This window comes from Rattus norvegicus, chromosome 14 (assembly GCF_036323735.1).
Source record: "Rattus norvegicus strain BN/NHsdMcwi chromosome 14, GRCr8, whole genome shotgun sequence".
NCBI lineage: Eukaryota > Metazoa > Chordata > Mammalia > Rodentia > Muridae > Rattus > Rattus norvegicus.
In genome coordinates, this window is record NC_086032.1 from 107,303,118 (window position 1) to 107,328,853 (window position 25,736).

General features: G+C 38.6%; 1 protein-coding gene across 13 annotated transcripts in view; it reads left to right on the top strand.

Annotated features, from left to right (window-relative positions):
• Nucleotides 1-1,536: 1,536 nt before the first annotated feature.
• Ccdc88a (coiled coil domain containing 88A) overlaps nt 1,537-25,736 on the top strand; it is a 151,451-nt gene continuing 127,251 nt past the window's right edge. For 12 of the 13 annotated variants that reach the window (XR_010057373.1, XR_010057374.1, XR_010057375.1 and 9 more), the window contains exons 1-2: nt 1,537-2,343; nt 2,440-2,540. Coding sequence is in view for 6 of the 13 variants with exons in the window: in XM_008770470.4 (XP_008768692.2) it covers nt 2,281-2,343; nt 2,440-2,540 (164 nt within the window). In the remaining 7 variants the exon portion in view is untranslated. The remainder of the gene's footprint in view (nt 2,344-2,439; nt 2,541-25,736) is intronic. The other variant, NM_001427796.1, reaches the window with a different exon arrangement.

Sequence of the window (25,736 nt, forward strand, 5' to 3'; positions counted from 1 at the left end):
CCATTAGAAGCTAGTGTTTCAAGTTTTTGATAAAGATTTCACATTTTGGGGAATAATGACTATAATACTGCTGCTCACAGTAGCAGACCATTTCCAATGAGCTGCCATCTCATGGATTCTTACTGGTTGTCTTGCTTTATATGTGAAGAGACTGAAGCACAGAGTGCTTCAGCAATGTGTCTAGATTCACACAGCTAGTGAGTCTTGCTCTCAGAAATCCTGGAGTCAGCCTCCAAGGAATCGTGGTGTTTAATTTAGTATACGATAAAACATGTTTACTGGTAACTTAAAATATGAGAGCTGGAGAGATGACTCAGTGGTTACTAGCTCTGGCTACTGGTGCAGAGAACAAAGATTTGATTCCCAGCATCCACATAATGGTTCATGGCTGCCTCTAACATTCGCCATCATGGCTCCATGGGATCTAGCGCCCTCTTCTGACCTCCACAGGAACCAGGCACATAAGTGGGGAACAGACTTCCATGCAAGGCAAAAATTAATACAATCAACATAAAATAAAATGTACAAAAATTAGACGTCATTAAAAATGAGTAGTCAAAGAAGATATATATGTACCTGCAGGCACAGTGTGAACATAAAATGCATTGTAATATCACAATACTATATTGTTTTTGGAGAAAGATTTTTTCTATTCCATCTTCTCCTGGGCACGGTATGGGTATGAGGAAGAATAACATTTAATTTGCTGGGGAACTGTCATATTTTGATGGACCCACTAATGTATAACATAAATGATTTTTAACAAATGTTTGTCACACAACTTGGATAATGTCTAAATATTTTCTCTTGTGGCTCTCAGTTTGGATATTTTTTCAATGACCAAAAGTCAAAAAATAATGCCTGAATCATGGTAGCTCCAGTCAGGAAATCCCACGTTGAAAGGCAGCTTTGGTTATTCACAACTCTTAAAAAATATTTCTGCTTTAGATGACTGATTTATTTATTTATTTATTTATTTATCTTAAGGAAAAGAAGGGAAAATTAAAACAACCTCTTTTTTCCGTCCCCCCCCCCCACCCTCCGCCCCAAGATGTGTCTTTGCTTTTTGCTGCAGTTTTCCTAGGCCTTTTAGGGAGAGAGAAAGCATGTTTAACCGAGAAAATCAAAGTGTCCGAAAGATGCCTGCATCCCTCGTGTTTAAAAGAGATGGGTTTCGTTCCCTTTCCTTCACACATCAAAGAAGGCGCTCCGGGAGGAAATAAACCATAATCAGGCATGAGCGAGCAAGCAGACAGACCCTGTTTCTCAGTCTTGCCCATGTCCGCCCCCCTACACCCTGGCAAACGTCCGGAGCGCGGGCTCGATGCGGGCCCCCGCCGCAACTGCAGAGCCCGCGCGTCCACGCTCCGCCAGAATCTGGGCGGCGGCGGGCAGGCCGGGCGCGCGCGCGCGGGGGCGCGCTCATGCAGCGGTTTTCTTCTCCCACAATCCAGAGGCAGAGGAGCGGGAGGGCGGGGAGTCGGCGGAAGGATACCGGCGCGGAGGGAGCGGCGCGCTCGCCCGCCAGGCCGGCCGCGGGTGTGCTGCGGCACTGCGGTTCCGAGGCCGTTACCCCAGATCCTCCAGGGGGCGGCGGAGGAGGTTGGAGCGCGGCGGCGGCGGCGGCGGCGGCGGCGGAGCGCCCGGGCGTCGCCGAGGCACACGGAGGCTGGCGGGGCTCTTGCAGCCAGACGGTCAGGGACACGCCTCGGAGCTCCCGGCCCCGGGCAGAGCCAGGGTGCTGAAGCGAGCGCGAGGCCGCGGAGGGATGCTGAGCGCCCGGCGAGGGGCGAGCCGCATCTGAGGCGGTGAGGCTGCGGGCGGACGCTCCCGGCGCCCGGCGCCCGTGCCCGCCGGCGGCCGGAACGCCTAGAGCCTCTCGCCCAGGTCCAGCCCGGCCCCCTCGGCCCCCACGCTGAGCTTGAGTCCTTGGCGGCCCCTCCGCTGACCGGTTCCCCCCGGGAGCGGGACAACCTTGACGGGCTTTTTGTCTCGTGCCCCGGCCGCTCTCCACGTCCTCCTCCTCCAGATGCCTTTTTTTCTGCCCCTCCTCACCGGGTGCAGACTGCCAGCGCCCGCTGCGGCTCAGCGCGGGATTCGGGCTCGTTTTCCCGGGGGGGCTGAGGAGGGAGAGTTCTTTCCCCTCTTCGATGGGATTTTCCTCCCCTGCCGAAATGGACTTTCATTGATTCCGTCTTACTTCTGCGTTTACTGACCAATTCCCTGGGCGTATTTGTGGTACTTCCTCCCCCACCCCCTCCTGAATACATAATTTGTAAAATGGAGAACGAAATCTTTACTCCCCTTCTGGAGCAGTTCATGACCAGCCCTTTGGTCACTTGGGTAAGGAAGATGTCCTTTATGGTATATTTGGCCGTGTTATTTGTGGCTACAGAGATGGAGGTGGGCGTTCACGTCGTGATAATCCTTCTGTTCTAGGTTAAAACATTTGGACCACTGGCTGCAGGAAATGGGACTAACCTGGATGAGTACGTGGCTTTGGTGGATGGGGTATTCTTGAACCAGGTCATGCTCCAAATGTAAGTGTTTTCTTCTTTCTTGGTAACTTATTTTCTTTGAAAAATTACATACTTTGAACTTAGGCTTAACGACTTAAACCCTTAATTTGGTTCTTTGGCCAGAAAAAAAAAATCAGGTGATTTAGTTGGAAGGAGTGGTATTCTTATGTGCCCATCCCATTTATCACAACCAAATAGTTATGCCTGTTAAAATCGGGAAACTTTATCTGTGACTTTGCCCATCCTGCCCGTTTTGTTATTTATTGTCTTGAGTGCTGAAATTCAAACCACATTGTGTCATCTTTGGTAATTTGCTAAAATGGAGACAGAAATCTTGTCTATGATAGGAAAAAGAATTAACAGAAGTTATGTATGTGTAAAGATGTTTCTTATTAACCTTTTTAAATATAAGAGTAAATGGTTCTAAAATTGAAACTGGTTAACTAACATGTTTCAGAAGTGAAAATTTAAGTTAACATTGCGATTGCTCAGGAAGACTTCAATAGCAAACAATTTAAATATCTAAGTTTGATTAGATGGGTTATTGTGTTTTTGGTGAATTATTAAATTCTTAATATTTGAGAAATTGGTTAAAGATATTTTGAGGTTTATAAATGACTTGAGAGCTGGGTTAGTTAAATTTTTCTTTTTGAGATAGAAATGGAATATTGAAAGCATATCAGTAGATCAGAGAAATATAAATGATTCCATTTTATTGTTACTGTATTGTAGTGCAGATTCATTATGAATACTAAAGTGATTATCAATTTCTGAAGATTTAGACGTCTTTCTTAATAGAGTGTCATTACAAGAATCTTGTACTTTTTGATTTGAAGATACTCCTTTTATATATGTGAGAAATTCATGCAGTATCTATACTTGTTATTAGAGTATGTGTACTATTCTGTTAATTCTACATATACTATATTTTTTATTGGAAATTATTTTTCTTCTTAGACTTTCTATTTTAAGAGGTTTGTGCTGGTTAGGTTTTTGTCAGCTTGACACAAGGATCTTCAGGGAAAAGGAACCCTCAGTTAGAAAATGCCTTTGCCCTGTTCACCTGCAGGCAAATCCGTGGGGGCATTGTTTTTTGGTTGCATGATGTGGGGAGGCTCAACCCACTGCTGACAGTCCTGACCCTGGCAGGTGGTCTTTGGCGTGTAAGAAAGGTAGCTGAGCAAGCCAGGGGGAGCAAGATAATAAATAGCATTTCTCTGGAGTCTCAGCTTTAGTTCCTGCCTCCAGCTCCTGCTGTGAAGGTTTTTCAGTGATGAACTGTTACCTGGACATAAGAGGAAATAAACCCTCTCTCTTCCACAAGTTGCTTCTGGTCATGTGTATATCACAGGAAAAGAAAGCAAGCTAGGACAAGGTTAGAAGTCAGAAACAGAATTGTTCCAGTGCTAACCTCTGTGTCCTCAGAGGCTTGCATGCTGTTTTCATGTATGTGTGACTACAGGAAATAGTATTCTTTTATACATTTTCCAAAGAAAACTTGTACACTTGAATATGTGAGTTAGCTAAACATGTATTTTTTTTTTCTCCCATAGGAAGGAAAACAGAATGTAGACATTTTCAGGATTTGTGCATTCTTAGTAGATGTTTATGGAATTACTTTTTGTTTGAAATATCTATTTCCTAAGCAAAATGATAGGATAATTTAACTAGTTCTTAGGAATGAACCCCATTATAATACATATTCACAGTTTCCCCCTTATGTCTCTTTATTTGCTTAGTTTTAGGCAGGAACATTTGAATTTTATGTACCCAACTAGGAAAATAATTACTTTTTCACCTTAATGGTTTTTTTTAAAGAATATTTTTGATTTTTTGAAGCCTGGTACTTGAGTGAAGAGTTAAAAACACATTAGCCCTGCCTTTTTTCTGAAAAGGCATGAGGAGAAGTGGATTGGGGGTGGGGAAGTGAGGTAGGGAAGGGACCAGGCAGAGGGGGAAGGAAATGTAGTTGGGATGTGATAAATGAGAGAATAGATACAAAATTGTTTTAAAAACTACATTTTCTGTTTTCACTTTGGGGTCAGGTCACACTTTGATTTAAAAAGATATAGGTATATTTTGAAAATAGTGATGATCCAAAAGAATAGTTGCTAGATTCTCCTTAGCCTCTTGGGAGGGTGGACCAGCTGCTTTCCAAACCTCAAGTCTACTTCTGTGTTTTCAGTTCCATCTCTCAGTTTCTCTAAAAGATTTTTTAGTGTCCTAATTCTGTTCTAAATGACCTATATAAGGGAAAGGGAAAGGAAAAGAAGTATTCTTTGCTTACTTAAATGACTAATTTGTTAAAATAAGGTCAACACAAATGTAATTTGATGACTTATTTAGTGGTAAAGCAACAGAATCCTTATTATGGTATTGTTATTTTTACATTCAGAGTCTTATTATGTATCTCTGGTTGGCCTGGAACTTGCTGTACAACAGGTCAGGCTTGCCTAGAGCTCTTAGGGAGCCGCCTGCCTCTGCCTTTCACTTTCTGTAATTAAAGCGTGCCTCACCATGTCTCACCATAATCCATTATTTTTAAGAGCTTTATTTTGCCAATTTTGAAAGTTAGACATTGGGCTGTGTAGTTTTGTTCAGTCAACTGTGTGACTTAGGTACTCTATTAAAACACCAGTTGAATTTCTGTGCCATGAAAAGATTGTTAACCTAAAGATGAACTTTAATTTTAGAAAGTTCCTAAATTTCACTTGGTGATAGAATTTGTGAGTACATTTTCATATCTAGTGTGTGAGTGTGCATATACACACACTTACTCCTTTTAGAAGTCCAGTGCGTGTATGTTAGCCTCCTTACTGTGGTTTTAAAGCTTGTTAATGTTTATTGTGGGCTTTGTTGTTGTTGTCGTTGCTGTGTTTGTGTCTTTGATTTTGAATAGTCTGTTGTGGTATTCGTTAATCTTTTATATTTAGTCCTACCCAGCATGCATTTCATATCGGGCATAGTTTACTTTATAGAAAGCTTGCCCATTACATCTTCCATGTTCAAATTTTTCAATTTTATTTCTTTAGATTTTTAAACATGGAATATAATTACAGTTGTCTTATTTCCCTTTTCTATTAATTTTATCATTTCATTACATTGATTTGGATTGACTTTTCTCAATGTGTGTTATGTTTCTCTGCTTTTGTATATTCTGATGGTTTTTATTTGGTGTCAAATATTTGAAATTCTAACTTCTTACTGGATAGTTTATTATTCCATAAAATACAGATATCTTGAGCTTTGTTCAGAGATGCATTTAAGTTACTCAGAAACAATTTTAACTTTTCAGAATTTGCATTTGTATTTTATATTATTTTTTGAGGCAGGATCTCTTTATATAGCTCTGATTTTTCTAGAATTTACTTTGTAGACCAGAATGGTCTCACAGAGATCTGCCTGCCTCTGCCTCCTAAGTACTGGGATCAAAAGCGTGTAATTACAACTGTGGCTGTAAAGATTTTAGGCAGTACCTTGTTATATGATTGAGTTACAACCCTTCCAAGTACTGTGATTGGTGGAAACAGTAACTGTTTTTGTGTTGTTATCTGAAGTAATTTGGTGCTTTCAAAGGTTTTGCATAGTTTCTTCCCACTTATGTACTGATGAGAAATTACCTCCTCTGCAGAGATGCCCTCTGCGTCCTTTTCTTGTTAGCTCTCTCCTCTGTGGCACTCTTGCCTGCGTAGTTGGCTGTATCACCTCCTAGCTTAGTTCTCTGTACTCAGCTACCTAAGTTTCTTCCTTCCTGTTGATGGACTGGGGACCTTCTAGGCAGTACGATAAGGCTGTGGTTGGGTTCCGGTTTATTTCTCATTCATCAAAGATCATGGGTTTCATTACTTCATGTCTAGTGTCTTGAAAAATGTTTTATATGTTTTCTCTTTCTGTGGCCCCCAGTTGTTTGAGGCAGGAGGTAAATGTGGTCCTTCTTGTCAGTCTATATGCTTTAATTATATTTTTTCCCTGTTAGTCTTATCTTACTGCTTTCGTATGGAACATAGACTTTTTGTTTGGTTTTATTTTCAAGACAGGGTTTCTCTGTAGCTCTGGTTGTCCTGGAACTTGTTCTGTAGACCAGGCTGGCCTTAAACTCACCAAGACCCTCCTGTTTCAGCCTCCTAAGTGCTGAGATTAAAGGATGTACCACCACTGTCCAGTAGAACATAGACTTTTTCCCCTTTGTCTACAGTTTATTTATTTTTACACTCCAGATCTTATTCCCCTCTCAGTACATCCCCCAACTGTTCTACATCCCATACCTCCTCCCTGCCCCCTGCCCCCGGACCCCCAGTGTCCACAAGGATGTCCCCACCTTCACCTCCCCACCAGACCTCTAAACTTCCTGCGGCCTCCAGTCTCTTGAAGGTTAGGTGCATCTTCTCTGACTGACCCCAGACCTGGGAGTCCTCTGCTGTATATGTGTTGGGGGCCTCATCTCAGATGGTGTGTGCTGCCTGGTTGGTGATTCAGTGTCTGAGAGATCTCAGGGGTCCAGGTTAATCAAGACTTCTGGTCCTGCTACAGGGTCACCTTCCTCCTCAGCTACCTCTCACTTTTCCCTAATTCAACCAGAGGGTCAGCAGCTTCTGTTCATTGGTTGGGTGCACACATCTGCATCTGACTCTTTCAGCTCCTGGTTGGGTCTTTTGGAGAGCAGCCATGATAGGTCCCTTTTTGTGAACGCTCCATAGCCTCAGTATTACAGGAGATTTACTATGTTTTTTTTTAATCTAAAGTATTTGTTAAGAATAAAAATATTCTATCAGTGATACTGGTGTTGCCAGTTTGAACCCAGACCCTGAAAATGAGAATGTGACTCCTTTGTGACATTTTCTATTAACCATGTCTTAGAATGTTGGATTCTGTTCATTGATGTAGAATTCATTGTATTCAGGAATAAATCCTGGATGTCATTGACTTAAAGATTTGATTCCTTGAATTAGAAACTGTAAGAATTTATGAAATTAAAGCATTCGCCATCTTTAATAACAGGAGGGAATCACTCTTCAGAGCTCTGTTATGATAAGCCAGATAGCTATTCTCTGTGCTGCAGGCATTTTCCTGCTTTAACTGAGTGAAACTGTTTTTCCTGAGTGCTGCTTATCAGATAGAAGACTTGATATCAATACAGAAGAAATAATCTTCCTGTGCTATCTCTTTTCCCTTGAGGGGAGCCGTAGTCTGAATGGCAAGTCTTGGGCTGTGGCTTTGTGTGGTTCTGTAGTCACTTGGTTTCCAGTAACTTTTATGATAATGTCCAGCATGGTGAGAGATTGTGCTCATTGCCCCACTCAGTCTGCAGTGACTTTCTCTGTGTAACACGCCCTAAACGTGAAGGCATTAGCTGCTGCACATACATCACGTTTCCTTGATGTTAGGTATAGGAAGCATTCTCTCAGGATAAACAAAAAGTAAGATCAATTCTTAATTTTTCTTCAGAAAGACTTTCTTATACGATTTATGAAACAGTTTGTTACCAACTGAGGAGTAAAGTTTCAAATTTAAAATCATTTGAGGTTTTATTATATTGAGACATGTAATTTAGTCGTTAATAAACAATCTTCTTTTAGAGTTAGTATGATATAAAGTCAGAAGTTACAGTTTAAAGATTTAAAATCTAGACCTGTCATTTTAATAAAATATTTAACCAGTTATTGTTGTTGGAAAATGACCTTTGATATTCTCATTTCCGATTTTACTTCTATGCTTTCATCATCCTATAATGATGTTTCAGTAATTTATAAAAACAGGTTAATGAAGCTCATTAACTTTACCAAGTGGAAGGAGATCTGATCTGCTCCTAACGTTTATGAGACTAGGGCAGACATTCGTTTATAATAGGTATACATACATACATACATACATACCAAGAGACTGTAAGACAAGCTAACAAACTGTGATACATATATTGTGTAGCTTTAAAGGGTTCACATTTAGAATTAGTAGTATTTGGAATTTATAAATTGACAGTTCATAGTAGAACATGATTGAACACAGACTCCTTTTATCATTCCTGGCTTTCTGTTTACTACAAAGAAGTTTTATGCAGAGGCATGCCAGGTGTGTCCAAGCCAGGTTCTTACAGTCCCTTCTCCAAATTGCTTGCTCCTTTGCACTCATCTGTAGTGTAGTCCATCTGAAGGACAAGACCTGGGGGAGAGGTATTTGTGAGGTTGGCTTAAGTGTCATCTGCAAAAGAGGAGTTGGTTGCATTAGGTATATATCACTTTGTTATGTGGACTTCTTGCTTAGTGGATGTATGTGGTCCAGTAAGGCCAAGAGTGGAATTCAGAGTGGAATCTTGTGCCAGAATCCAGATAAAATACTGGTTGAGATGGATGAAGGGTGGGGGGGTCATTCAAAGGTAGTTTCAGTAGGTGGATAGTTTCTGAGTGCTTTTTCCTGAGTGATAGGATATGGAGCTTTCTCTACCAGTAAAGCCCTTTTCACTAAGGGGTAGAAGTCGGCCTTTGATACTGTGTTGGCCGAAGGAGGCAAATGATGTCTTACATGGGCTAGTTGAGTATTTGCCTAACATGTAAAAGTCCTGAGTTTGATTCCCTATACGGGGTGGAGAGTAAGGGGGCCTTCCTAAACTGAACTCTGTGTAAAAGGTAAAAATTTATTAGAGATGACCAGAGTGAACAGGAAGAGTCATGAACTGTGGAAGAGACGAGAAGGGAAGACATTTTAAACATGTGCAAAAAAATGAAAAGCATGAAGATATGAGTAAAAGTAGTTAAATCAATAGACTTGAGGAAAATGAAAAAATGTGCAAGACTATTGGTGAGAAATCACAGAGGAAGTAAAAATGAATACAAGTGAGGCCTGTTTGAAGTTTGGAAATCACATATCCATATAAGAAGAGCCAGGAACCATGGTTGGTTAAGCAATAACCTTTAGCTGCTCAGAAACGGAAAAAAAAATCTGTAAAATTTATTTAGAAGTATGAGATAGAAGAAAATAGGTTATAGATATAAAGTGAATACATTCCTTTTTATGTTTTAGGTTTGGTAATCATACATCGTTGGTTTCATCTTTTTATGCATAAAAGTCAAAATCATTGTACTTTGCTCCTGTTTTGTCCCCCAGTACATTCCATCTTCCTCATCTTTCCCTCTTATTTTCGCTGCCAGTTCTCTAGTAGTAGGTGTGAGCATTAACTGAGGAAGAAAGCAAAGACGTCAGAGGGAGACTGATAGACTAGAGCAGGACTCAGACTTTCCCATGTATGAACTCTTTCCACTTGAGAAGTTTTTCCATAAGCTTAGCTGTATAGCATATAAAGCAGGTATACAAGTCAGGCATTTAGCAAGAATACATCATTGCTTTATTTTAAAGCAATTCTCTGACAGTCATGTAACTATCAGTTATTAAAAACAAAAGCAAATTCACATACTAATGATGAAGATCTGTTTACTTTAATACTGTAAGTTGTAAAAGCACCTTTTTTTATTATGCTAGGACCTAATATTTTGCTAGGACCATTAGAAATTCTGATTTTTATCCCAAGTCAAAATTTATTGAATGGTTTTTTTTTAAAATGAAACTCAAGTTAGCAATTTTTAAAATAAAACATTCTAACACAATACAAAACAAAATACACCAATTTGATACATGGTAGGAAAATGTTGATCGTATTTGTTGTCCATAATTAAACCATCATTAGTTCCATAAGAGCAGAAAACATTGTATACCCACTCAGAACACAGACATAACACATGGTAGTTTTGAATGTGGCCCCAGATGTAGGCAGTGTGTTCACTGGGATTGTGTGGTATGATGGCAAGCACAGTGTACTGTGTGTTATGTTTAGAATCAAAGCTGAAGTACAGTGCTGCCAGAGACATCCTAGTTTCATTACACATCTTAATTTGAATTGTTTTGAATGGTCTGAATTCAGAAACCTTTTACTGTTGTCCAGACTTTTTTTTTCCATATACTCAGTTATGTGGCTTTCATATGAGATTACAGTCCACATTTTTAAGAAGCTGGGCTTTAGGAAACATGTTGGCAGTTTCTTATAAAACTAAACTTTGTCTTACCATATGAACTAGCATTAAACCACGTGTAGGAATTTGTCCAAATGAGGTGGAAATTTGCATTTATACAAAAGAAAACACAAAAATATTTATAGGACCTTTGTTCAGTTTGCCCAAACTGAAAATAACTAGAATGTTTGAAAGATAAATGGATAAACCATGTTCTATTCATACAGTGGAACGCTGCCAATAATTTGCAAAACCCTGCATTCAGTTTTATAACTCCAGATGGGGCTGTAACTCACAGTTAAGTTGGGAGTAGCTGTTGCAGTAAGAATGAAGAAACAGGACGTTGAAAGTGAGTAGAAAATTGAAGTCGGGAGGAATTAGAGGATTTGAAATTTGAGTAGCAATTAAGGCCCAAATCAGGCAGTTGCTAACAGGTACATAAGTTGAGTGAAATAGAGATAATGAAAGTCTGAAGTGTAGGCTTTTTGAGGGGGGGCGTTATTGGGTTCCTTTATCTACCACCCTTGTAAACCTTATTCCACCCTAATCTCTCCCAACCCCCCAACACTAGGTAGGAGAGAAAGACTAGAGGGGAAAGGAGGCGTGGACATTTTCAGACTACTTTCTGCTGATTAGGGAGGGCCATTGGGATCCTTGGTGCAAGTCCAATCTTCATCAGGATTTGTAACTTCTTCTCGTCTCTTTGCTCACGACCACTTGACAGACTTCAGCAGCAGTAACCAGTAGCAGCCTCCTTGGTGTGTACCCCCTGCCCTTCTCAGGGCACTAGCATTTATATATCCTCTGTAAAGTTCCCAGAATTCCAAATGTCACACAGTTGCTGAAACTATCTGCAGCTGCTAAAACCATGTGCCTGCTAGAGCAAGAGGCAGATCATAATCACCTGCTGTGAATGCAACAGCCTTTCGTCCCACACCTGAGATTAAAACAAAAGCATAATCACAGAATGTAACTGGACTTTTCAAGAAACCAAAATTCTGACTGCAGAGAAGGAACTAAGCTTATTACTATTTATGAAACCATGATCTCTTGGTTACCACTAGAGGTAGAAATGAATATGATTAAAAATTAAAATGGAAAACAAAATAATAATTAACTAATTTAGCAGTGTAGCTAAACTAATTTTGTATAGAGAGAGCTGGTTATAGGTTTATAGACATCTTCATGTTGAAAACTAAAGACTTGCAGAGCATCTCACTGGTGCTTCAGGAAAAAATGTTAACGTGATCTTTTTTTTTTTCAGTTTTAACATTTTATTGGGTAAATGATTCTAAAGGTAGTAACAATAGTGTCAAAACTACTACAATGTCTTTCCACAGCCATACCTTACAGACCCACATAAACCTTTTCATATTTTTGTCTTTTTGTTCATTTTTAATATTTTAAAGCCATACACGTCATATAAAATGCCCACTTCCAATAGCTTCTTCAAACTAGTAAGTAATTCAGTGTGGAAGGAGGGAGGACCTGGTTACAATGAAGGGGTTTTAGATAATCCGTGATGTTTCACTGTAATCAAAACACCAGGTTACTAAGAAGGGAGGGTAGAGCTACTCCAGGTAGCTTTTTGCTTGTTAGAATTCTCACCATTGCATCACCAAAAACTCTTTATGCTGGTGACCAATTCAAAGGAATTTTGGGAAACATATAAAACACTAAAATAACTTAGAAACTAGATCCAAATATCTCAAAAGTAATCAACTTCGATATACAAAAGCAGTCAGAGGTGCTTACAAAAGTATTTTTTGTTTGTTTGTTTTATTTTGTTATTTTCTCAGTGCTTCTAAGTACCAGCGCAGTTACTGGGTCTGGAGCAAAATAAAAGGTTCATTTTCTTCTGAAACAGTAATAAAAAACAAGGAAAACATATCTTTGTATATAAAGGATCAATGCTGGTCATAAGAATAATGTAATCAGAAACCCTTAAATCGAGAGGCACACAATGGGTTTCCACTTGTAAAAAATAAAAGGAAAGTCACCAGTTTATTTAAATGGAGGAGGTGCTCACACTCCTCAAATAAACTTAATTCAGTTTAACGTCACTAGCAAAAAATCACTTAGAAACTGTACAAAAATAAAAAGTTAACACATTTAATCCTGCAAGGTTTTTGTAAGGACTGGAAGGCAGGCTTTTGGAGCAGCATTTGGGCATGGCTGGGGGCTTTAACGCGATCTTTTAATGTGGCTTAATTTCCTCTAAATGGCTAGAGAAGAAGTTAAAACTCTCTATGCTGTTGACAGCATAACCATTTTTCCACAATGGACACTGAAAGAACAGGGAAGAGGCTTTAGATATAGGTGCTGGGTTTATTAAGACATGGGTTATTTTCAGAGAATGCGGGATAAGAAGTTGTGCAGAAATATATATTTACAAGTCTGAATTAAAAAAGAAGAATTGAACTATAGGAAAATGCCAGAGTATAGATAGTGGGAATAAATTAGTGAGCCCTGATGTTTACAAGTTAGGTTTGGCTTGTGGAGTGTGTATTTTCATAGAAACAAATACATGGAAGAATTTAGATTTGAATCGATCCTTGAAGGATAACTGGATTTGGATAATTATAGAAAGAGAAGGGTATTTTACACACACACACACACACACACACACACACACACACACACACACGGTTGCATAGGCAGAATAAACTAGTCAGGGCTCTCTAGAGTCACAGAACTTGTGAGTAGTCTCTATACAGTAAAAGGAATTTGTTGATGACTTACAGTCTGTAGTCCAGCTTCCCAACAATGGTCAGCAGCAGCTGTGAATGGAAGTCCAAGGATCTAGCAGTGGCTCAGTCCCACAAGTCAGGCAGGCAAGAAGTCTTCCTTCTTACAGTGTCCTTATGTAGGTCTCCAGCAGAAGGTGTGTCCCAGATTAAAGGTGTGTACCACCATGCCTAGATGTGGGACTTGCTTTGTCCCAGATGACCTTGAACTCAGAGACCTCTTTGGCTTAGTCTCCTGGGATTCATAGTCACTGTGCCTCAAGATCTCCATGCTAAGATCCAGGTCAGAAACTTGTATCTCCCAGCCTCAAAATCAGGATCACAGGTGAGACTTCCAATTCTGGATTGTAGTTCATTGCAATGAACTACAGTTCAATCAGGAATAGCCACTACAACTAGATTATGGCAAATTTGAAAATTTTGGTAGTCATTTGAGAACCATTTGCAGTTTCTTAATAGGAGATTAAAGTATTATTTTGGAAAATCAATTCAGCCTTAATTTACAAAAATAGATTGTGTGTAATTTAGTACATACATTTGATATTTAGTATATAACTATTTAATCTAATTTAATAAATCACTTGTTAAGTATTGAGGGTACATCAGTAAAATATCTTTTGTGTACAAGTAATTTTAAGCTAAAGTGGCAGGACAGAAATATGCATACATGTTGCTAAAGCACTGATGGCTAAGCACCAAAGTGAGTACTAACAGGACAGATGGACGGAGAGGAGACATGACAGGCTTGGAGTCTGGATAGAAAAGCATGGCACCATTAAAACTATCAGATTTCTGTTTTCCATAGTTATTAGCCATTAAATAGATAAAGACATAATTCTCGTTTGCACCAGCTATATTTTAAACTATTCATGTCACAAATTTGCCAACTTTTTCTTTATATTTTTCTTAATAATACAATTTATGTATGCAGTGGTAAGGTAATATGTTTACCTACCTGAATATTCTTTAATTGGAGCTAATGCAATGTGTTATAAGTTGGTCATTTACAAACAGCTGGTTTGAGGCTCTGTTTTACTGGTAAATTGTTTTAAACTCTTACTAGATATATTTGACCTGTATTGCAAGTCTGTTTGCAACGAAAACATTCTTTTTCTTCTTGTAAGCAGAACTGGTTGATTTGTGATTATGTTGGTTTGGAAATAGCTGTGTATGATTAGAAAGGTACTTGTTTATGCTTCACATGCATAATGCTTAGTAGCTAATTTTTTAAAAGGCTTTTCCAAAGGTAATTATTTTTTAAAAACAGTATGCTTACAAAGGGGGCCTTATAAAAAATTTTATGATAATTCTAAAATAATCTTTCTTTACATTCGAATTATTAAAGGCAGAGTGTTTAGAATACTTTATAAGCTACATCGTTTTCTTTTAAAAAATTCTAGAGTATTTTTAAGAATATTTTACTGAGCTCTTTATACACACACACAATGTATATGTTTAAATGACTTAAACTATACAAAGGAACAGAGATATTTATGTCTATTTAAGGTACATTCTTTACAGATTAATTTATTAGTGTCTTGTGACTCTAAATTCCTAAAGTCAATAATCATAAGGCATAGTATAGTTTCATTACATATGTACTTCAGATATATAACTATCAGACAAAATTTCTAGTATTTTCCTCTAGGTAAGATTAATGTTCCTCTAGTGGATAAGATGTAATAAAGCAAAAAGACTTTTGGTTGCTTTTCAGTCTTATAAAAAAGTATTTTTACCTGGTTAAAGACCTATAGTGAAAACCAGTGCTCCTCTGGTATACCCTTCTTGTATCTCAGTTCAGTTCTCTAGCAAAAAAGTTGTAGCTTTTTTTGTAAACAATATTTTTTCTGTTACTAAACACACACACACACACACACACACACACACACACACACACACACACGGGGGTGGGGGGAAGGGGGGCACGCACTCATGTATCATTTCTAGACTTATTTTTCTATAGTAGTAGATAATACATCTGTATTTTTGCTCACGCTGTTCTTTTTTTGTATCAAATAACGTTTAATTATCACATATTCATACATATGCATGCATACATCCACATATACAATCTTGAGGCTATCACTGAGGACTCTATTGGGACCCTATTTTTTGCTTCCAGAAGAAGTCTTTGGACAAAGTTCTTTTTTTTTTTTTTTTAATTAACTTGAGTATATCTTATTTACATTTCGAATGTTATTCCCTTTCCCGGTTTCCGGGCAAATATCCCCCTAGTCCCCCCTCCCCTTCTTTATGGGTGTTCCCCTTCCCGCCCTTCCCCCATTGCCGCCCTCCCCCCAGCAATCACGTTCACTGGTGGTTCAGTCTTAGCAGGACCAAGGGCTTCCCCTTCCACTTCACCCTGTTCTTCTAATGTGGTTAGGCAAGGCAATAATCATTATCTACATTATATTACTACACAATGTTTTGTACACACTTGAGTATTCTTTTTCCTGAAGTTACTGAAATTAATATTTTTGTGTGATTCTCTGTAAATTCATTCTTTAATAGTAAAATATTTTTCATGGGTATAGAATTCTTGTAGGTTGTTTTACCCAAGAGCAGTGCTTATCACATAAAGGTCACATCCTTGATGGAAAGGTCTGATGAGACCATGGCCCTAACATATGGCAGCATAACATTAAATTAGGCATCCATCACACAGAAACCTGAGCCTTATAATTCAAAGTTCATTGCCCTTTCTACTCATGCCCAGAGGGCTTAGTGGCTATCCTGTCTTTCAAATCCAGAAAGTTTGATTTTAGAACTGTGAGGTAATATCCACTTATTCTAACCAGGAAGGAGCCTCTCATCTATTTTCACAATATAAAAAGCATTCAGCTAGATACAGAATAGATTGGAAACTAAAACTGGTGGGGTTCAGAATGCCTAAGTTCATGTTTATTCAAACAGTTCTTCTTTCTATTAGACTCTTAACAAGTTTTCTAGATCTTAAAAATTTCCTCAGATCTCATGCGTGTGATTAAAAGATTTGTAGGTACAAAGAGGTTTAATAAAACAAAATAATTTTTCCCATTTCTTGAAGATCCCTATTAAATATAAGTGTTAATTTTAAGTATTAAGCACTTTCCCATCATCCCCCCTTCTTTTTCTAGCTTATGTTCTTTTCATTTTCCGTCTAGTTTCTAAAGTAACTTTTATCTCATATCATTAATATATAAAAGTATTGAGGATGCTGAGACTCAGAACACTCAGGAGGCTTTGGTGGGAGGATTAGGAGTTTGAAGCTAGCTTGGGCTACGTGATAAGATCTTATGTCAAAAAAAAAAAAAACCAAAAAACAATTCCCCTTTTGTATATCTAGAATTATCTTGATTGTTAAAGCAGTTCTCAGAAACTTAATTTAAAAAAGCCAAAAACCTTAAAACCTAAAAGTTGTGTTTAATGTAAAGTTCTTAAAAAGTTTTGGTCAAACCAAAACTGAAGGTCTGAATAGGTGCAAATTCTTAGAAGAGCAAAAACAATGTTGAGATTCCATGTATAAAGTATCAGGCATAAAATTTAAAAAGTTTCAAAGAGATCTGAGTAAATGCTTGTCATGTTCAGAATTATACTATAATGTATATGGGATTATATACTAAGTATGTACAATTTTAACATCTGTACATTCTCAGTGGTGATATTGAAACTTTATTGTTAAATTTAAGAACCCATATTCATAATAAAGTGAACTGACAGGAAAAAGCAATTATCTTTAGCTTGACTGCTTATTGTGAAACAGATCGGAAGATCTCAGATCCTACAGTAGACACTGATTTATTAATCACTTGGGTTTTATAGATAACACTGATGGACCCTTCATTGGCCTTTCGTTTTCTTAATTGATCTTGTAAAAGACAAAACAGAGAATAAAGCAAATGAACTTAGTAGATGTAAGCAGATTATAAATATGGAATTTAGTTTTCTGATTTGTATTGTCTAGGTATCAATAAGAGAGTTTTAGTTCTAAACAATGCCAGAGTATAAATATAAACAGATAAGAAATATATAAAGTACTTCAAATATTTATATGAAAGATAGGAAGTGGCTAGAGAGCTATGGTATTTACTGAATGCTTATGATTTCCATAAAATTGTGTGTGTGTGTGTGTGTGTGTGTGTTTACCATAGGTATAGGTATAGCTAACATTTTGTTACCAGGTTTGTTTCCTAATTATAAATACACTTTTATACACTTTGTCTTTTCTTTTTTAACTCATTGATTGAAAATATGTTAAGAGTTGCACACACAGAACAAGATTCCCCTCCAGATTTCTGTGATTTTTATCAGTGACTTTCTGATCACGTTTCTGTTTGTATTTGTTTGCTGTGATATGTAGTCTGACTTTTGAGACAAAGCACCATTATTTTTTATAAACAACTAGTTCTTACTGGTATTTTCACTTCAGAGACTTGACTGCTCTTCTGTTTAAATTCTCATTGCCTTGGGCTGTTTGAGTATTCATTGTTTCCCTGCAGTAAGCATGAATCAGCCTCAGTTAAGGTTGAGCCTGTCTTTGCAATATTCAGTATTTCCTTTGCAGATGCCACAACTGTGGTTTATGGATCTTGTTATGCAGTGGAATAACTGTCTTTAACAATTCATGTGAGACCAAAACTTGAGTGGGAATGACTGTTTCAGGCAGTCAAGTGGGTTATAGAACTACAAATTAATAGTTGGTATTAAGAAAGCAACTATTGAAAAAAAAAAGATTAAAAAGAAAACCCTGTGTGGGTTGGGAGTTGGGTTGGGGGCATGGGTGGTGCACACCTTTAATCCTGGCACTTGGGAGTCAGAGGCAGGGAGATCTCTGAGTTAAAGGCCATCCTGGTCTACAGAGCTAGTTCCAACAGACAAACCCTGCCTCAAAAAACCAACTAAACAAACAAAAATCAACCATGTGTATAGTCAGTGATTATTGATTTTTATTTAGCCCACAATATTTGTGTCTGGAATTTTGCTATTTCTTAAAAATAAATGTTAATAAGATACTTTGCTTCTGTCAAAAAGCTTTCGTGTTAAATGAAAGGCCAAGAGTCAGAAAAACATAGGATAAAACTATGTTTCAAATCAGAGTAATTATTATACTGTCTTAGACTTGAGAGAATATATAGTCTTGAGATTTTGAGGATGTGTTTAAGAAATATAACAGTATAATTCTCCATAGTAACATGTAGGAATTGGAGAAGGCCCTGACAAAGAAAAGTCCTGGTTAAATGTGTGTTATTGATAAAAGCTGGCCATGTCAAGGACCCTCTAGAGCCTCAGACCCATGGAGGAATGGCAAAGCCTCTGGTCTAAGTGTGGATGTTGATAGTGTGTGCAGAAAATGTCTTCCCTTGTTTTTCTCTCTTTGTATGTCTGTGCCCTCCTACAGAGACTGCTCTTACCAAGATTAGCTAAACTCTGCCACCTTGTCTATCTGGACGTAATAACTCTACCTTCTTATTCTGCTGTGTGCAATAACCCACCTCTCATAAGCTCCATCTGAGATGAAGTGCTGAGGTTTCTCCAGTTGAGAACCCAGAGAATCAGGTTCTGTCTGTCTGTCTGTCTGTCTTTTACAAATTCGTTTGTTGTCCCTCTAACCAGTCAGATCTATCCTGGCAGCTGTGCTGGACGTGGCAGTAACATACTAAAAGGAGACGGGTCAGACTAGATTTCAAAAATAGACCTACATGTGGGTGTTGGGTATGTCACTAATTAATAATATCATTAAGGTAATTTGGCTTTCTTTTTTTTAAAGATGTATTTGTTTATTTAATGTATATGAGTACACTATAGCTGTCTTAGACATACAAGATCCATTACAGATGGTTGTGAGCCACCATGTGGTTGCTGGGAATTGAACTCAGGACCTCTGGAAGAGCAGTCAGTGCTCTTAACCGCTGAGCCATCATCTCTCCAGCCTGTGATTTGACTTTCAGTATAGAAAAGCTACAAATTTTCTTTAGGAACCTTTAGGCTGACTTGACTAGTAGACAGTGCTTAAGAGTCAATTTAGTTGGATTGCTAAAGAAATTACACAAAATTTAATCATATAATAGTGATAGTCTACTACCAAGTATATCAGTTACATTTCTTTATTCTGAGACCACACTCAAGGATGAAAAGATTTCTCTTAATTTATGGGTTCAGAGAGTTCTGTTAATGTTTGGTCCCATGTTCTTAGGTAAATCATCATGGCAGTGGGGGTGTGAAGTCTGAATCAACCCCTGTCCAGGACCCCTTGAGTGAGACTCATGGAGGCAGCAATCGAAGCAACTTCAAGAGGAACTTCATTCCAGCATGTTAGCGTTGACTCCCTTTCTGGGGAGGCAACCCTGAGAGACTCAGGGAGTTATATACCTTTCAATTGGGGCAAAATGCAAATAATTGGTAACTTAAACAACTGGTAACTAGGCAGGGATAGGTGGGGCAAAGTGACCGGCAAACTGACTCATAGTCAGTGGATTGGCCTGGACTCTCCCGGGGGGGGGGGAGGTGGAGTGGGGTACAGTGCACCGTTCTGGACTCTCTGGGGCTTGGGGATATGTTTGGGAGTCACAGGTAGCTTTGTTTCACACTAACTACTCCCTGGAAGGGAGGGATCTTTGTGCTTGGAGGTTTGCAGTGGACCTTTCCCACTGGCCTTGGACTGACCCCAACTCGACTCTTTCAGGGGCATAGTAGATGATGCTTTTTATCTGATGGAGGTTCAGGAAGTAGAAAGATAAGCCAGGCAGTGGCCGGGGATAATATATATGCTAGGAACCAAATTTGGGTTCTTTCCAAGAGCATCAAGTATTCTTAACCACTGAACACTTCAGGCACTCAGTAATTGCTTTTTAAAATTAGGAATTTTTGAAATATTTTTTTCTCATTTCAGCAACCTTACTTTGATTTCCAGTATTGAGTTGTTATGAACTTGTAGAGAAGTCATTGTGGGTCTCTTTTTTAAATTTTTGAGCATCTGTATGAATATTTTAGTAGTAAAAAAGGGAATGGTGAGTATAGAGAAGAGAGTATAAAGAAAGGATGGGAAGTAAAATATATGAATTGTAGGTGTGAGAAGTAGTAAAGAAAGTTGTGTAGAGTAGTTGAAGAGACAGTTGCAGTAATAATGCCTTTTCATACAAGATACAAGTTAAAACCTGACCAACAAAGTACAAGAGTGCATGTTAAAAAGTGAAAATGGAGCTGAGCAGAGGTGGCAACACATCTTTAATCCCATCACTTGGGAGGCAGAGAAAGGCTGATACCTGAGAGTCTAAGGCCAGCTTACTCTACAGAATGAGTTCCGGGACAGCTGGGGTTGTTACATAGAGAAACTCTCAACAACAACAAAATAAAAATGACTTGTGTTTTATAAGAGTAATAAAGAGTCTTCATTCCTTCCTAGTTGGGTGATAGGGTTTTTTTCCCCATGGACTTCTCTTTTTCATCAAATCTCTACATATGTAAGTGGGGTATGGAGAGGCTGCTGTTTGCAGTAATGCAAGCAAGTTAAGTAAGCACGTCCTTACATAAAATGGGATTTTTGTGACCAAATTTTACTTTTGCCAGAATCTCCCTGAGATCCCTGCCTGAAAATTATAACCTTGTCTCTGGTGTTCTGAGAAGCATTTTTTACAAGCAGGTTTTATTTTATTTCATTACTGAGGCTCTGAAAGAGTATTGAATACTTGCTCACCTATGTTTATGTTTGTTATTGAGAGGTTACTTCCCTTGTTGCTGCTGTACCAGATTCCACACTGTACCCTGAACTGCCCATAGCTTATTCAGGCAGTGGTAGTGGTGGTTGGGGAACAGGAAATTGTTGCCCTAGACAATTCTGATGAGTATTTCCTAGACAGTTCGAGAAGCTCTGCTTGAGGTTCTAGTGCCACATTTCTGCCTCCACAGCTGCCACTGCTGCAGCAGTCTCTTTATATGCAACCTTATATCTCATCTCTGACTGTTTCTGTAGCCTGAAGTGGCTGCCATGGTGCCTGGAAGACCTTTTCTCTGGCATCTACTGCTGACTGTGGTCTGGCACAAGCAGCTTGGTGTAATGAGATGCCAGTTGGCTGCTGCTTTGCAAAGAAAGTCACATCTATGCTTATTATTTGCTTTGGCTTGTTTTCTGTCTTTTAAAAATATTTATTTGTATGTCTGAATATTTCGCCTGCATGTGTCTGTGCACCATGTATGAGTTGGAACTAGACTTAAGGCCAGTTGTGAGTCAACCGTATGCGTGTTGGGAATTAAGTGGACTTGTATGGGAGAGCTGTACCTGCCATCTTCCCAGCCCTATCATTTGATTTTCAGATAAGATCTGAATGGGGTGAGATGGAATCTAAGTAATTTAATTTGCATTCGCCTGGTGACTAAGGATATTGAATATTTTTAAAGTATTGCCCATTAATACCTCTTTTTTTTTGCTGTTTTTGAAATTTAAGAATAGTTTTTGTGCATATATATGTATATGTTTGATGCTAGTGTTTATGTGTGTGTGCCTGGGAGTGTCCATAAAGTCCAAAAAAGGCTTGGAATACCCTGGAGCAATCATAGTTTCCCCTTCTTCATCTCCTTCACAATTCTCCCCCAACTACCTAATCATCCAACTCCATGTCTTCTTACTCTTTTTAGAAAACAAACAAGCAAATAAAATGAACAAGCAAAAAAACCCCCAATAAACCAGAATAAAACAAAGACAAAGGAAAACACAAAAACAACAACAAAAAAAAAAAACAAACAAAAGACCAATAAAGTAAAAAAAAAAAAAATTCCCAAAGCATGAAGAGACAACAAAACGAAACAGAATATCCACAAAACTACCATTGAGTTCAATTTATTTGGGCCATCTTCTGTTGAGCATGGGACCTATCCTTTTTTGTTCTATTCTTATAGTGGAGACTTTCTATATTTACATTTCAAATGTTATCCCCTTTCCCAGTTTCTCCTCTGGAAGCCCCCCATCCCATCCCCCCACTCCCTGCCCCCCAGTCCCTGCCTTGGCATTCTACTACACTGGGGCATCCAGCCTTCACATGACCAAGGGCTTCTCCTCCAATTGATGCCTAGCAAGGCCCATCCTCTGCTACATACGCATCTGAAGATATGGGCCTCTCCATGTGTACTCTTTGGTTGGTGGTTTAGTTCCTGGAAATTCTGGGATGTCTGGTTGGTTGATATTGTTGTTCTTCCTATGGGGTTGCAAACCCCTTCAGTTACTTCAGTCCTTTAACTAACTGCAACATTGGGGACCCTGTTTTCAGTCCAATGGTTGTCTGCAAACATCACCTCTGTATTTGTCAGGCTCTGGCAGAGCCTCTCAGGAGACAGCTATATCAGGCTCCTGTGTCAGCATGTACCTCTTGGCATAGTGACTGGGTTTGGTGGTGGCATGTGGGATGGATCCCCATGTGTGGCAGTCTCTGGATGGCCTTTCATTCAGTCTCTGCTCCATACTTTGTCTATTTCCTCCTGTGGGTATTTTGTTCACCTTCTAAGAAGTACTGAAGCATCGAGACTTTTTCCATTCTTCTTCTTAAGCTTCATGTGGTCTGTAAGTTGTATCTTGGATATTCCAAGTTTTTAGGCTAATATCCACTTATCAATGAGTGCATACCATGTGTGTTCTTTTGTGATTGGCTTACCTCACTCAGGATGATATTTTCTAGTTCATTCCATTTGCCTATGAATTTCATGAAGTCATTGTTTTTGATAGCTGAGTAGTACTCCATTGTGTAGATGTACCACATTTTCTGTATCCATTCCTCTGTTGAAGGGCATCTGGGTTCTTTCCAGCTTCTGGCTATTATAAATAAGGCTGCGATGAACATAGTGGAGCACGTGTCTTTTTTATATGTTGGGGCATCTTTTGGGTATATGCCCAAGAGAGGTATAGCTGGATCCTCAGGCAGTTCAATGTCCAATTTTCTGAGGAACCTCCACACTGATTTCTAGAGTGGTTGTACCAGTTAGCAATCCCACCAACATTGGAGGAGTGTTCCTCTTTCACCACATCCTCACCAGCATCTGCTGTCACCTGAGTTTTTGATCTTAGCCATTCTCACTGGTGTGAGGTGAAATCTCAGGGTTGTTTTGATTTGCATTTCCCTTATGACTAAAGATGTTGAACATTTCTTTAGGTGTTTCTCAGCCATTTGGCATTCCTCAATTGAAAATTCTTTGTTTAGCTCTGTATCCCATTTTTTAATAGGGATATTTGATTCTCTGGAGTCTAAGCTTCTTGAGTTCTTTGCATATATTAGATATTAGCCATCTATTGGATGTAGGATTGGTAACGAACTTTTCCCAATCCATTGGTTGCTGTTTTATCTATCCTATTGACAGTATCCTTTGCCTTATAGAAGATTTGCAGTTTTATGAGATCCCATTTGTTGATTCTTGATCTTAGAACATAAGTCATTGGTGTTCTGTTCAGGAAATGTTCCCCTGTGCCCTTGGGTTGGAGACTTTTCCCCACTTCCTCTTCTATTAGTTTGAGTATATCTGGTTTTATGTGAAAGTCCTTGATTCACTTAGACTTGAGCTTTGTACAGGTCGATAAGAATGGATTAATTTGCATTCTTCGACCTGCTGACCTCCACTTGAATCAGCACCATTTGTTGAAAATGCTATCTTTTTTCCCACTGAATGGTTTTAGCTCCTTTGTCAAAGATAAAGTGACCATAGGTGTGTGGGTTCATTTCTGGGTCTTCAATTCTATTCCACTTATCTACTTGACTGTCTGTATACCAATTCCATACAGTTTTTATCACTATTGCTTTAGCACAATTCCATACAGCTTGAGGTCAGGGATGGTGATTACCTCAGAAGTTCTTTTATTGGTCAGAACAGTTTCTGCTATCATGGGTTTTTTGTTATTCCAAATGAATTTGCAAATTGTTCTTTCTAACTCAGTGAAGAATTGAGTTGGAATTTTGATGGGGATTGAGTTTAATTTGTAGATTGCTTTTGACAAGATGGCCATTTTTTACTATATTAATCCTGCTAATCCATGTATATGGGAGGTCTTTCCATCTTCTGAGATCTCCTTCAATTTCTTTCTTCAGAGACTTGAAGTTCATGTCAAACAGATCTTTCATTTGCTTGGTAACAGTCACACTGAGGTATTTTATGTTACTTGTGACTATTGTGAAGGGTGTCATTTCCCTAATTTCTTTCTCAGCCTGCTTATCCTTTGAGTAGAGGAAGGCTACTGATTTGTTTGAGTTAATTTTATATCCAGCCACTTCGCTGAAGTTGTTTATCAGGCTGAGTAGTTCTCTGGTGGAACTTTGGGGTCACTTAAGTATACTATGATATTATCTGCAAATAGTGGTATTTTGACTTCTTCCTTTCCAATTTTAATCCCTTTGACCTCCTTTTGTTGTCTGATTGCTCTGGCTAGGACTTCAAGTACTATATTGAATAAGCAGCCTTGTCTAGTCCCTGATTTCAGTGGGATTGCTTCAAGTTTCTCTCCATTTAGTTTAATATTAGCTACTGGTTTTCTGTATATTGCTTTTACTATGTTTAGGTATGGGCCTTGAATTCCTGATCTTTCAAGACTTTTATCATGAAGGGGTGTTGAGTTTTCTTAAATGATTTCTCAGCATCTAATGAAATTATCATGTGGTTTTGTTCTTTGAGTTTGTTTATATAGTGGATTACATTGATGGATTTTGGAATACTGAACCATCCCTGCATCCCTGGGATGAAGCCTACTTGATCATGATGGATGATTTTTTTCTATGTGTTCTTTGATTTAGTTTGCAAAAATTTTATTGAGTATTTTTGCATCGATATTCATAAGGGAAATTGGTCTGAAGTTCTCTTTCTTTGTTGGGTCTTTGTGTGGTTTTGGTATCAGATGGTTTATGTGATCCTGATTTAACTTTGGTACTGGTATCTGTCTGAAAAGTTTTCATTTCATTCAGATTTTCCAGTTTTTTTTCAATATAGGCTTTTGTAGTAGGATCTGATGATATTTTTGAAATTTCTCAGATTTTGTTATGTCTCCCTTTTCATTTCTGATTTTGTTAATTTGAATACTGTCTCTGTGCCCTCTGGTTAGTCTCCCACTATTATTGTATGATGTGCAATATGTGCTTTGGGCTTTAGTAGGGTTTCTTTTATGAATGTAGGTGCCCTTGCATTTGGAGCAGAGATATTCAGGATTGGGAGTTCATCTTGGTGGATTTTTCCTTTGTTGAATATGAAGTGTCCTTCCTTACCTTTTTTGATAACTTTTGGTTGAAGGTCGATTATATTGAATATTAAATTGTCTACTCTAGCTTGTTTCTTGGGACCATTTGCTTGAAAATTTGTTTTCCAGCCTTTTACTGTGAGGTAGTATCTTTCTTTATCACTGAGGTGTGTTTCCTGTATGGAGCAAAATGCTTGGTCCTCTTTATGTATCCAGTCTATTTCTCCATCTATGTTAGTTGAGATTTTTGGTGGATATAATAGCCTGGGCTGGCATTTGTGTTCTCTTAGGGTCT